The sequence below is a fragment of the Lemur catta genome, chromosome 21 (assembly GCF_020740605.2).
Source record: "Lemur catta isolate mLemCat1 chromosome 21, mLemCat1.pri, whole genome shotgun sequence".
Lineage (NCBI taxonomy): Eukaryota > Metazoa > Chordata > Mammalia > Primates > Lemuridae > Lemur > Lemur catta.
Window position 1 is genome coordinate 28,101,027 of NC_059148.1, and position 13,428 is coordinate 28,114,454.

Below are 13,428 nucleotides of genomic sequence, written 5' to 3' on the forward strand. Positions count from 1 at the left end.
TCAATCCTGAACTGAGGGGGTGGGGTCTGGGTTGATTTTTGTCCAAACTTCAGCCATTTGAATTCACCTTCACAATACTTTTTTATTATTTAAAATTCTTTTTTTTTTTTGTAGAGACAGGGTCTCACTGTGTTGCTTAGGCTGGTCTTGAACTCCCGGCCTCAAGGAATCCTCCCACCTTGGCCTCCCAAAGTGCTGGGATTACAGGTGTGAGCCACCATGCCTGGCCTCACCTTCACAATTCTTACTGTGTCTTAGCATCACCTATACTGTTGTTTAAACTTTTCTTTAAATGAAATTACCAAATTAACCAATATTTATAACACTATGTGTCTGAACTTGTATCTTTCCTAATAAATATTAAACATATAACTAACGACAGATTTTTCTCTCTCCCAAGTAGCACCGTTTGTGTTGTATTGGAGGAAACACTGGCGTCCTCCCTCTTCTGCTTCTTTCTTTGATTTGGATCTCTGTAGGCTGAAGTGATTACACCCTATAGAAGGAGCTGAAGGTTGTCTTTTGTCAAAGAAAAGGAAATACCCATTGATTACCTGCAGTGATTCAGAAAGTGTTTCAATGGCAGCTAATGTAACTAGCTTTGGATTTAAGATATTTTTGGAAAATTAACTTAAAATTTCTAAATGACAGGTAATTTAGCCTGCTTTTGTGGGCTTTGTCAGGATGCCTTTTGTACTTAAAGGAGGGAAAACTCACTTTGTCAGGAAAACGGGATCTGGGGTGCACACCATATGGTTTTCACTTTCTAAGTGTATACATTCATGTATGCATTCAAGAACTCGTATTGAGTGGCCTGCTACGCGCACGGCCCTGGAGGCCCTACGGTGCCCGAGACCAAGTCCCTGCTCTAGCAGAGCTTACATCCTAGTGGGAAGGCTGGCACTAAGCACGCAGACCAGGTTTCAGATGGTGGCCGGTGGTGCGAAGGAAAGAAAACGGTGGTGGGGAGGTCGGGCCGCCTCTCTAGGGAGACTGGCAGGCGCCGGCTTGGGGAGGTCGGCCGGGGAGGGTGCTCCCGGCAGAGGCCAGGTGCGCACCCGGTGCTGGGCAGGCCGTCGGCGGGACGAGTCTGCAGGTGGCGACTGTCGAGACAACGTCGTTCGGTGGTCGCCGGGCTGGGCCGGCTCGTGGCAAGGGGAGACCGCATCCGCGCAGGAGGACTCTTTCTGGGGTCGATGGGGAATGTTGGAAATGGGATCGTGGTGATGGCTGCACACTCTGTACCTTCCCTGAGAATCACGCCACTGTGCACCTGGAACGGGTGAACTCCACGGCATGTGGACTCGGGAAGGCGCCTCTTCGACAGCTGCACAAAGCCCAGCGAGCGGCTTTCCCCGCGGGCACGGGCTGAGCGCGGACAGCAGCCGCCCCGACCGCCGGGTTTGCGCCGGTTGGCCCGGCCTCCGCGGCTTGCGGCCGCAACCCCGGGCACCCATTGGTCGGCCGGCGGGGGGCGGGGCGCGGGGGCGGAACCGGAACCGGCCGCAGCTCGGGGGCGGGGCTTCTCTGGTGGCGGCGGCAGCGGCGGTAGCGGCGGCCGCGGTGGCAGGACCCCGGACAGCCGCTGCAGCTCGGGTCCCCATGGTGCGGGGCCGCGGCCAGGCCGCAGGAAGAGCCCGAGGCCCGGGCCGCCCCGGCTGACTGCGGGCCCGCGCGGCTCGGAGCGCCGCTCCCCTCGAGCCCCTCCGCGGCGCGGGCCAGCCCGCCATGGGGTCGCTGTTCCGGAGCGAGACCATGTGCCTGGCGCAGCTCTTCCTGCAGTCGGGCACAGCCTACGAGTGCCTCAGCGCCCTGGGCGAGAGGGGCCTGGTGCAGTTCCGAGACGTGAGTGTCTCCCGGGAGACGCGGGCCGCCCTCACCTCCCGCCGCGCTCGGGCCTTGCTGCGGCGAGCGCCCGGGGAGGGGCCGCCCCTGCCCCCGATTCCCAGGCGGGGAAGCTGAGGCCCCAGCCTACCGGACAGAGCTTCCGCCCGGCGGGGGGCTGGCCCCGGGGTCGCCGGACGTCTGGGCCGCGGCGGCTCAGCCCGAGCTAGTTGGGATCGCCTCCGTGCGGTCTTCGTCAGCTTGGGCTGGGGCTCGTCAAATGCCTGGGGAGGACGGGTCCGATAAAGGCCTCTTGTTGTCCTTTTGGAACTTACGGGGCTGGCGGGGGGCGGGACACGAAGTAGATAGATGCGTAAACCAGAAAATGTTTGCTATGATGAAAATAAAACGGTGTGGTATGATGGTGATTTGGGTGGGAGGTGTTTTGGAGGAGGTGGTCAAGGAAAGCCTCTCGGAGGAGGTGGTGTTGCGGCCGAGACCCGCGTGGGAAGGTGCCGGCCGTGGGAAGATCTGGGGAAAGAGGGTCGGTGGTGGAGGGAACAGGGAGAGTATAGACAGAGCCTGAGCTGGGGGTAAACTCCTTGCGAAGGGGGGTTTTCGTCTGTCTTCTTCACTGGTGTGTAGTGAGGGACATGCCATTGTCTAAGGACTGGAGGCACAGTCATTATTTGTTGAACCGGAGCTGTCTCCCAGCGTGTGATAATAGACACTCGCGTCTGTATATCCATCTCCTTGTTTATTGTTCGTCTCCACCATGGACTGTCAGTCAGCCTCGCAGGGCAAGGGCCTTGCCTGACTTGTTCACTCCTGATTCCCCTAGACTTGTCACCGTGCCTGGCATTTCTTGGCATTCATAGGCATTTGTTGAATGAATGAACAAGGTTTTATTGAGTGCCTGCTGTGTTCAGGCATTGTTTCTGGTGCATGGGGACCCAGTGGTGAGCGAGGAAAAGTCCCTGTGTTCCTGGAGCTCACCGTCTGGGAGGAGGCAGAGTAAACACACTGAGTATGAGCTGTGATAAGTGCTCTGAGGAAAAGAACAGGGTGTGAATGGGAGACTATTAAGCAGGACCTAATACTTACTGAATGGAAATTCACTCAGGCAAAGATTTTCTTTCCTGGCCACCACTTTCATTTCTTGGCTGTTTCCCCTTGTCTTTCTGAGGGGTCTTTAATTTCAGAAAGGAACAGCCCTATTTCAGATGTCACATCGGTGATGTTTGGTTGGCCCCACGAGGCGATTGCGAAGTCGAGGTCATGGAGAAACTCGGGTACAGGTCAGGTGCAGTGCTCCTCCTGGTTCCTGGAGTTACTTGGATTTCAGCTTATGGCACCCACTCACCAGGCAGGGGCTCCACCGACCCCTGAGGAGCACCCGAAGGACTCAGGCCACAGGTGCAAGTGAAACAGGCTCCTTTCTTTGTAACAGGTGTATTTGTTCCATCCTGTTTGTACTCAAGCCAAGATACTTACCACACTTCAGTGGCAGATTTAAGCAAATGCTCTCATCACCAGGGAGATTCAAGTTTTGTTAAGTGCCATTACATTAGGTTGTAGAGTATACTTAGGATCCTTTCTAACTAAAAGTCAGTGAAAAAAAAAATAAAGTGCTGTTCGTCTTTTTCCAAAAGGAAAATAAAACTAAGGCTGACTGTCAGCATCCTAGGTGCCAGTGCAGAAAGTATTGTCACATCTGACGCTTCTGCTGTTTTCTGGAGTTACTTACTGACTTTGCAGACATCGGTCTTTTCTGGTTCATTAGGGCTTTTGTTTTAGTAACCCTTGCCAGGGAAAAGGGGCAGGGCGAGGATTTCCATGGTGACAGCCAGTGAGAAGACTTGGAAAAGAAAGGTCATTCAGCTAACCAGTAGGACTCAGTGCAGGGAAAGTCCTCTCACTTTTATAACAATTCTTTAGGCTGAGAACTGGTTTCCTCTGTGGTCCTTTAGCTGAAGTGGGAGGACCAGTGGTGTGAATATCAGCACAAACAGCACCAGGTTTCCTCTGTCCGGGTTTTTCTAGGTTAAATGTGTCTTACAATGAATCTGCATTAAAATATACTTTATACCGTTAGCCTTGAATTAGGGTGCCTTTGCTGCCCTAAAAAGAAAGCAAAACTTAAATTTTATAAAAGGAACCATGCAACAGGAAAAAAAAAGAAACCCAAACAAACCAGTTAATGTATGTAAGCTAGTGACGGTGGCATATGTCAAATTCAATTATATTTGTATCAAAATTGCCACCGAAATTTACCTCTTTATAAAGATTCTGTTTATAGAACCATTATTGTACAGTTAGAGGTAAGTAGTGTTTGATACTGAAGGAAACAAAATTGAAACTGAGAAGTAGTGTCCATGGGCGACAGCATTTGATGCAGAGCTTCCTTTCCAACTTCTCAGTTCTATGGAAATGGATCGTGTCTGAATCATTAGGAACTTGGAAGTGGTTACTACAAAGTAGTATGACCTTCAGAAATAAATGAGGTGACAAACAGAAGTGAAATTTGAATTTTTATCTTTTTTTCTGGTTAATTCTTTAAAATAATTCAAAAAACTGAACAGAAACTGAGCCATTTGGCGTAGACACTTCTCAGGTTGAGCAGTTTCATATCAAATTGTGTCTCGTTTCTTGAGAGCGCCCAGTACCAACGCTGGGTGGAATAAAAGATAAACTTCTTATCCTAAATGGCTTTCAACATGAATGATTACATTTTGTAAATTATAAAAGTAATATATGTGCATTGTGGGAAATTCCCTACCTAGAAATAAACATTTTAACTTTTTGGCTAATACTGAACAAACATTTTTCTAATAATATTGTAAAATGTGCATGTATGTGTGTTTCTGTATAATTGGAATCACATTGAAAATATCTTTTTTTTCTCTTTATTTTTCATCATCTGGGAAATTGTTAGACACATTGAAAATATCTTAATCTGCTTTTCACACAAATTATGACTAATTGTCCTAATTTTATTAAATATTCTTTTATGATTTTTTTTATCGTTTTATGGTTTGTATTGTAAGAAGTAGAGGGAAGAGTATAGTGGACCCCATGTGCCCATAATGTAAACTCATGGCCCCCTGTTTTAACCCCCAACCCCGTGTCCCCTCCCAGACTAGATCATTTTGAAGTAAATCCGACATATATAAATTCTTATTTCAATAAGTATCTCTGAAAGATAAGAACTCAAAAACAATAACCATGATACCACTGTCATACCTGAAAATTTTAATAAGTTTCTTCATATAATCAAATGCCTCATCATGTAAAACATCCTTTTTAATAAGTGCAGAGTAGGGCCAGGTGGAGTGGCTCACGCCTGTAATCCTAGCACTCTGGGAGGCTGAAACAGGAGGATGGCTTAAGGTCATTTGTTTGAGACCAGCCCGAGCAAGAGCGAGACCCTGTCTCTACAAGAAGTAGAAAAATTAGCTGGGTGTGGTGGTGCACCCTGTAGTCCCAGCTATTAGGGAGGCTGAAGCAGGAGGATCACTTGAGCCCAGGAGTTGGAGTTTACAGTGAGCTATGATGATGTCACTGTACTCTAGCTACGGTGACAGAGTGAGACCCTGTCTCCAAAAAAAAAAAAAAAAAAACCAGTGCAGAGTAATCAGTTGCATGGCTGAACCATAATTTTTATCCATCATTACTGATGCGTATGATACAAATAACCCATTCAAGTACATAATTTATTTATTTTATTTTTTAGAGATGAAGTCTCACTTTGTCTCCCAGGCTGGAGTGCAGTGGCACAATCATAGCTCACTGGGACTATAGGCGTGTGCCACTACACCCAGCTAAATTTTTTGTATTTCTTTAGAGATGGGGTCTAGATATGTTGCCCAGGGTGGTCTTGAACTCCTGGGCTCAAGTGATCCTCCCGCCTCAAACTCCAGAGTTGTTGGGATTACAGGCGTGAGCACCGTGCCTGGCTCAAGTATACAATTTAGTGATTTTTAGAAAGTTTATCAAGTCATACAGCCATCACCACAATCCAGTTTTAGAATATTCCGTCCCCCCAGAAAGATTTCTTATACTCATTTATAGGTAACCCTCATTCCGGTCTGCAGCCCCACTCGTGTACTTTCTGCCTCTTGATTTGCCTTTTCTGGACATTCCATATAAATAATCCTACACTATGTGGCCTCTTATGTCTGGCTTCTTGCCCTTGGAATAATAGTGTTGCTGCGTGTGTCGGGAGTTCCTTTTAATTGCTGAGTAGTATTCTGTTGGAGGGATACAGAGTATAATTTCTTTAACCAATTTTCTGTTGTTGGATTTTTGGGTTATCATTTTTCTGCTTTCTCTGAGGTTGATGTTCTTACAGATACATTTTTGTCTGTATCGGTACTTCTTCCCTTAGGTTAAATTTCTTCATGGGATATTGCTGGGCAAAGGACAATTTTCAGGCCTTTTTGGTTGCCAGATTGCTCTCCAGAAAAGTTATGTCAGTTTATGCTCTTATTTAGTAGTATATGAAAGTATATTTTCCCCCCAAATTTTGCCAATATTTAATTTTTATTTTTATTTATTTTTTTGAGACAGAGTCTCACTCTGTCATCCTGGATAGAGTGCAGTGGCGTCATCATAGCTCACTGCAACTTCAAACTCCTGGGCTCAAGCAATCTTGCCTCAGCCTCTTGAGTAGCTGGGACTACAGGCTCAGGCCACCATGCCTGGCTAATTTTTCTATTTTTAGTAGAGATGGGGTCTCACTCTTGCTCAAGCTGGTCTTGAACTCCTGAGCTCAAGCAATCTTCCCACTGTGGCCTCCCAGAATGTTAGGGTTACAGGTGTGAGCTACCGTGCCCGACCAAATTTATTTTTTAAATAAAATATATTTTTAAATTTTAGAAACTTAAAGCAAAATTTTCATCCTCTTCTCAGCTCAACCAGAATGTAAGTTCTTTCCAAAGAAAATTTGTCGGTGAGGTGAAGAGGTGTGAAGAACTAGAGCGGATATTGGGTAAGTTTATTTTCTGTTATAATAACTTAATATTGATTGATTGACTCTGTCACCCAGGCTGGAGTGCAGTGGTGCAATCATAGCTCATTGCAGCCTCAAACTCCTGGGCTCAAGTGATCCTCCTACCTCAGGCTCCTGAGAATCTGGGACTAAAGGTGCATACCACCATGCCTGGCTAATTTTTTTAAAAGTTTCCTATAGAGACAGGGTCTCACTATGTTGCTCAGGCTGGTCCTGAACTCCTGCCTGGCCTCAAGTGATCCTCCTGCCTCAGACTCCCAAGGTGCTAAGATTACCGGTGTGAGCCACAGAGCCCGGCCCATCACCATTTTTAATGCCTGTATAATATTTCATTGTATTAATGTGCCTGATTTTTTTTAACCAATCCCTTGTAGTCTATTATAACTTAAAAACGTTGTATACATGTTAATATATTACTTAATTTAAAATTGTATCAAGGAACAAGGGAGGCAGGAAATAATGGCAGATAGATTGATCAATAATAATTTTCTTTTTCTCAGGTCTTCCTTTGCCAATGTGTTAGATCAGTGCTGATTGTTAACCATTAAAACTCAGTAGCCCAAGGCTACTTCCTTTATCTCTGAAATCTTTAAGTTTAGTTATTGTCGAGTCAAGCCTTGAAGTTCTGACTGAAATGGAAGAGAAAATGACAGACAACAAGCTGAAGTTCAGAATTTGCTTTTTTAAGGCGGACGATGGGGAGGGAGACTGTGACTTGGAATGATTTCTAATAGCTGATAATTATTGTGGGCTTTATTTTTAAATCAAGGATTTTTAAAATTAACAGAAACTTCCAGTCATCTGAAATCTGTTCCTGTTCATATTGCTTGAGGTCCTGGTTATTTGTGTGGCTTGAGATGTGCCTGTGTTTGCAGCCTGTGTGAGTCGTTGGACAAATCGTGTATTTGGAGCGAGGTTTTTAAAGGCAGGGCAAGAGTGATAGCGCGTTAGACATGTCTAGGACTTCCTGTCGTTTAAACTGCTTCAAAAAGAATGCAGACTTGAAACAATAAAACAGGAACTCTCAAGTAAATTTAGGTATAAGCTGGGCATGGGGGTGAGCACCTGTAGTCCCCGCTGCTTGGGAGGCTGAGGTGGGCTGATTGCTTGAGCCCAGGAGTTCAAGGCCAGTCTGGGCCACATAGTGAGACTCTTTCTCTAAAAAAAAAAAAAAAAAAAAAAAAGAATAACTTTAGGTATAAATTGGACAGTTTGCATCCATTTCTAGAAATCTCTTAAACCCAGTGCTCCCTCTGCTATCTTGTTGGTAAGACATGGTTGCTTTTCTTTTTCTTTTCCTTCCCTTCTTTTTTCCTTCCCTTCCTCCCACTCTCCCTCCTAAAAATAGACTAACTGGTAACACTTTTCTGATATATTATGTCTGGTAATGACCACCAGGTATTGTGACTTTCATCCTAAGGAAAAGGATGTTTCCTGGAATTGAAAATATAAACTAAAGAAAGTGAGTCATTTTGGTTGGTACACTATTAATTTCATGAATCTAGTCTTTGGCTTACATAGTGAAGCAGTGCGAGCAGTTGTCCTAAGTCACAGCATCCGGGCTAATTGGGGAGTTGCAAGAGAGCCCGGCTTCTGCCCTGGGTGCTTGTGGTGGAAGAGTTACGGTTTTCTTAACGGCCACCCACCTCTTCCTACAGGCGTCTGCAGAGAAAGTCAAGTTGCCGGCTCTTGTGGGGACTATCGTAGGTCTATCACTTGGGTTATTTCTGCACTTGCAAGTGTGCCCCTGACCTCTGCTTCATTCTACAGACACAGAGACAGCTGTGACTCAAAAGTTCTTTAACTAAAATTTTAGAAATGGAAAAAATAGGGGGGGAATTTCAGAGAGTGTTTCTCCAGCATGTGTATTTTGTCACTGCGTGCTGGTGTCTCTAGGCAGCATTCTCTTGTAGATCTTTGGAAACAAGTTTGCCAAAAGTGACCTGTAGGTCAGTTGGCACAAGTAAGAATTTTGTGTATTCAGACAGGACAGGTAGGGGTTTAAAATGTTTTGACTGATACGTATCATAGTAAGTTTTTGTATCTAATTTGTTTAACTTTTATTTTCACAGTTTATTTAGTGCAGGAAATTAACAGAGCTGATATTCCCCTTCCTGAGGGAGAGACCAGTCCTCCTGCACCACCTCTTAAGCAGGTTCTAGAAATGCAGGTAACTTGCTTCTGAAGAAGCTGTTTGAAGCCATTGATCTCAGGGGCTGCTTATTTATATTGTCTAATGTTTTTCTGTCTTCTCAAAGCCATGGGATAAAAATTAAAGAACGGTATTACGGTTAACCCTCAGTAGTAGATTATCTATGATAATTTTCATGATAATTCAGTTTTCTCTTACACTGTAAGACATGCACTTCCTCTCCAGGTTGTGGTGAACAGAGGCTAGTGAGCATTAGCCATGAAATCTGGTCCATGAGCTTTTAATGTTTCAGAAAGTTCCTTCTGGGATTACCCAGGCCTTAGCCTGCCTCGCCTGCAAGCCCTTGAGGCTTCAGTCCTGTGCCTTCACAGTCCCCCTAAACTCGCCCTACCTGCCCCTCTCTGATTCGTAGAAGGTAGTATGAAGTCTCTGGGCTGTTTCAGGTGGGCGGCAAACAGAATTCTTTCGCCCTGCGCTCACTGGCTTGTGTGCTGACAGCCTTCCCTCTGTGAGGACACTGGCTCGTGGTGTTCATCGGCACCCCCACCCCCGGGAATTATCCACTGAGGCTTCAGGCTGATCATTGGATAGTTCATCACCCTGGGAAATAGGCAAGAGCTCTTTATAACTCTTCTAAAACAATTACTGCTGTGTCACCGAGGCCATTCCCCTTGCTGGCTGCTCTGTTCATCTGTGGGGAAGTCATGCAACATTTGCTGTATGAATAGACTCCAGGGAGGATTGTACGGTCAGATGGGTGGAAAGCAGTCATCTGGTTTGGCCTGTTTGGTTGGCCGGCTATGATATAATCATAAACATAATGATTACTCTTTATAGTTTTTATACGGCAAAGCAGAAGTAATGAATGTAGCAAGTTTAGTGATTTGTTTGAATACAAGTTCTCATTGACTCCATTTGTTTTACAGATTTCTGCTTCTATTGTTTTAATACTTAAGTATTGTTAAGGTTGCTTAGTATGTAACTAATTATTTAAAGAAGATTTGTTCTCAAGAATTTTTATGCTCAGTTGTATGAGAGCAAGTGCATAAACTCAAGCTAGAGACTAGAAAAATACGTTGGAAAAGATTATCTGACCATTTTCTGGTTGCAAATAAAAGGAAATGTAGACTCGCAGAGGAAGATGCTTTGATGTTTGATAGTGGATAAGCAGGCAGAGGAAAACCAGAAGAAATGACAGGACCTACGGTTAGAGAAAAGAGCCAGTCTTTGGGTCGTTGGAGTCATCATAGCCTCCGGAATGTTTTATATCATATGTGGTGTGAATGTCACAGAAATTACCTGAATTAATATGCAATGATAAATGATGAACCCCTAAAATCTTTGCATGTTTTCATACCCCTGCCCAACTAACGTAAATTGTGGCTTTTTAAAACCTCCGGCTGGTTTTGGTGTACTATAAAAAGGTTATTAGAATCACACTTGGAACTAAGTGATACTCTTAACTAACTGCTATTTGTTTTAGGAGCAGTTACAGAAGCTCGAGGTTGAACTGAGAGAAGTCACCAAGAACAAGGAGAAACTGAGGAAGAACTTGCTGGAACTGATCGAGTATACACACATGCTGAGAGTGACAAAAACCTTCGTGAAACGCAACGTAGAGGTATCACAACACCTCGTGAGGAAACACATGTCTTTTGTAACAATCCCATTCCCTTAAGCCTGTGGGTTTTGTTACTAATTCATATTGATGTGTTACTTTTTTAAAGAGATAAATTTAGATCTTGGCTTTATTTTTCAGTTGAATTATATGATATTAAAAAAAGGTTTAGGAGCTTTTTCTTATATTGATTGGTTTTAGCAACAATAGTACTAAATATTTGTAAAATGCTTTAGTTTGCTGTAGAAAAAATCTTTTTATGATCATGAGAAAAATTGAACTGTGGAAGTTGAACTCTAAAATTGGGTTTTTCCAAATTGCTGAATAAAGGAAGTAAACATAATCTATATAAGAATAAAGACTAGTCCAAGTAGTAGTACTTCCCTGAGCTGATATAGACAGAAGTCCCTCCTGAAATTAGTTTCACTGGATACAGTAGTTGACCTCGGATAAAGTTATTCTATTTTGAATGAAGGTGATGACTTAAATTATAACTATTCTTTTATGTAAATATCTTTAAATGGCTTACAAATAGTGGATGGGCAGATTATCTTTTTATTTATCAGAGCTGAGTTATATGTCGAAGTTACCTTAGGGCCTTTGCACCCAGATCCAAGTAGTTAGATATGATGTTCTGTATAAACTTGTTTGGAAATATGACATGAGAAATAAAGTGTCACTTTTAATGAGACACACTGGTTTTATATTTCTCTTTCTAGTTTGAACCCACTTACGAAGAATTCCCTCCCTTAGAGAATGATTCTTTGTTGGACTACAGCTGTATGCAGAGGTTGGGAGCAAAACTGGGGTAGGTGACAAGGACTGGGTGTCACACCTCATACTGCCCTTCCTGTAGAGTGGATGAATGGGGACTGTTTTAAAGCTCGTGATTGAATGAAAGGAAGTGAATATTTGTTTGAGAAAACACTGTACTTCTGTACTTGTTAGGCTGAACTACTCAGCTGTGTTGACTTTTAAGCTAAATACAGTGGGCATTTCTTTTTTTGGTATAATGATTTGGAAAGAAGCAACATTATGTCATTCAGTGTTACTCCTATAAGCTTAGGATAGTTGGTCATGGAAGCATCAATTCCTGTCTGGTGGAAACATAGGGGTTAAACTGAGTTGGTAATTTTTTTATTAATTGCACTTTAAGGGTTTCTTTCTTCTGTTTACTTGAACTAATGGTAACTTCCTCATGTGAGCTGTGATAATTTTTTTTTATCATTATGAACTTACATTCTTCAGTTCCTTATCTGAAGGAATTCAGTGGTGTTTGGTTTGAGGGAGTCTTCCACCAGAGAGAATCGGTGTTGACATTTGTCAGGTACCTGGGAGTGCTCTACCAACCTGGAATCATTGGCATCGTTTCTCAGCGTGGGATTTTTTGTTGGTTGGTTTGTTTTTTGACTATGCGAGTAATGTGAATTTAAGCACTGAACCTGAGTGAATTTTAACCTGTGGTTATAAATTCTTTTTTTTTTTTTTTTTTTGAGGCAGAGTCTCACTCTGTTGCCCGGGCTAGAGTGCCGTGGCGTCAGCCTAGCCCACAGCAACCTCAAACTCCTGGGCTCAAGCGATCCTTCTGCCTCAGCCTCCCAAGTGGCTGGGACTACAGGCATGCGCCACCATGCCCGGCTAATTTTTTCTATATATATATTTTTAGCTGTCCATATAGTTTCTTTCTATTTTTAGTAGAGACGGGGTCTCGCTCTTGCTCAGGCTGGTCTCGAACTCCTGAGCTCACACAATCTGCCCGCCTCGGCCTCCCAAGTGCTAGGATTACAAGCGTGAGCCACCGCGCCCGGCCTGTGGTTATAAATTCTTAGGGAGGACTTCTCTCTCCATCTAGAACCAAAACCGAAATAAATAAGTCTACTTGTAGCCCCCTTTGCTGGGTGGATTTTCTTCTGGTCCACCCATTCACTGAAGGTGTAGCCCTTCGGGCATGAAGAAGCCCCAGTGTGAGGGGGATTCAGTTCTGTCTTGGCACCTTCTCTGGGCCCAGTGTGTGTCTTCTGTCTCTCGTGCTGGCGTTAAACTCTAGGCCTCAAGATACTCGGTTAGTATAATAATCAGGACAGCTAGGAGGCCCTGTTTTATTTTTGGATTCCAAAAAGTTTCTCTTTCTTATAAGCTCAGCTATACATTTAAAAGGATGTTTCAAAACTATTTTATCCAGCATTTGAGATATTTCGCAGTTGGAGGGTTTCCATTTTCACCATTTTGCTAGAAATGGAAGTCTTCATCATTCTTTTAATGCAACTTGATACTATTCATTGCTTTCAGTTGACTCAGGTTGGCTTTGTTATTCCATAGATTTGTGTCTGGCTTAATTCACCAAGGAAAAGTTGAAGCATTTGAAAAAATGCTGTGGAGAGTCTGCAAAGGCTACACCATTGTGACCTATGCAGAACTGGATGAATCCCTCGAAGACCCTGAAACAGTGAGTAAATGTCACAGTCACCTTTTAACAATGACAGGCAAACAGCAAAGCTGGAGATACAGTGGGAAGAATGTTTTTCTCCTGAACCATTAAGTTGTTAGCCTGATGCCTCATATCTTTGGACACATTCGTGTGTAGTTCCTAAAATCAAGGATGTTCTCCCACAGTGCCACGTACGACCCTCAAAATCAGGAGAGGAATGTAGATATGTTACTACGTTTTGAGCCTCAGATCCTGTTCAGGTTTCCCCAGTTGTGCCGATACTGTCGCAGCGAAGGATCTAGTTAGCATCACACGTTAGATTTAGTTGCCATGTCACTTTGGTCTTCATTCTGGGACAGTTTCTCAGACTTGCCTTGACTTTCATTTAAAATTGA

At 44.0% G+C, this 13,428-nt stretch overlaps 1 protein-coding gene across 2 annotated transcripts in view; it reads left to right on the forward strand.

The window, feature by feature from the left end:
* The first annotated feature begins 1,483 nt into the window (after window positions 1-1,483).
* Window positions 1,484-13,428, forward strand: part of ATP6V0A2 (ATPase H+ transporting V0 subunit a2) — a 28,703-nt gene continuing 16,758 nt past the window's right edge. The window contains exons 1-6 of one of the 2 annotated variants that reach the window (XM_045534986.1): window positions 1,484-1,845; window positions 6,736-6,814; window positions 8,908-9,005; window positions 10,471-10,608; window positions 11,325-11,413; window positions 12,925-13,051. In XM_045534986.1, coding sequence (XP_045390942.1) covers window positions 1,729-1,845; window positions 6,736-6,814; window positions 8,908-9,005; window positions 10,471-10,608; window positions 11,325-11,413; window positions 12,925-13,051 — 648 coding nt within the window. In that variant the 5' untranslated portion in view covers window positions 1,484-1,728. The remainder of the gene's footprint in view (window positions 1,846-6,735; window positions 6,815-8,907; window positions 9,006-10,470; window positions 10,609-11,324; window positions 11,414-12,924; window positions 13,052-13,428) is intronic. The other variant, XR_006730746.1, reaches the window with a different exon arrangement.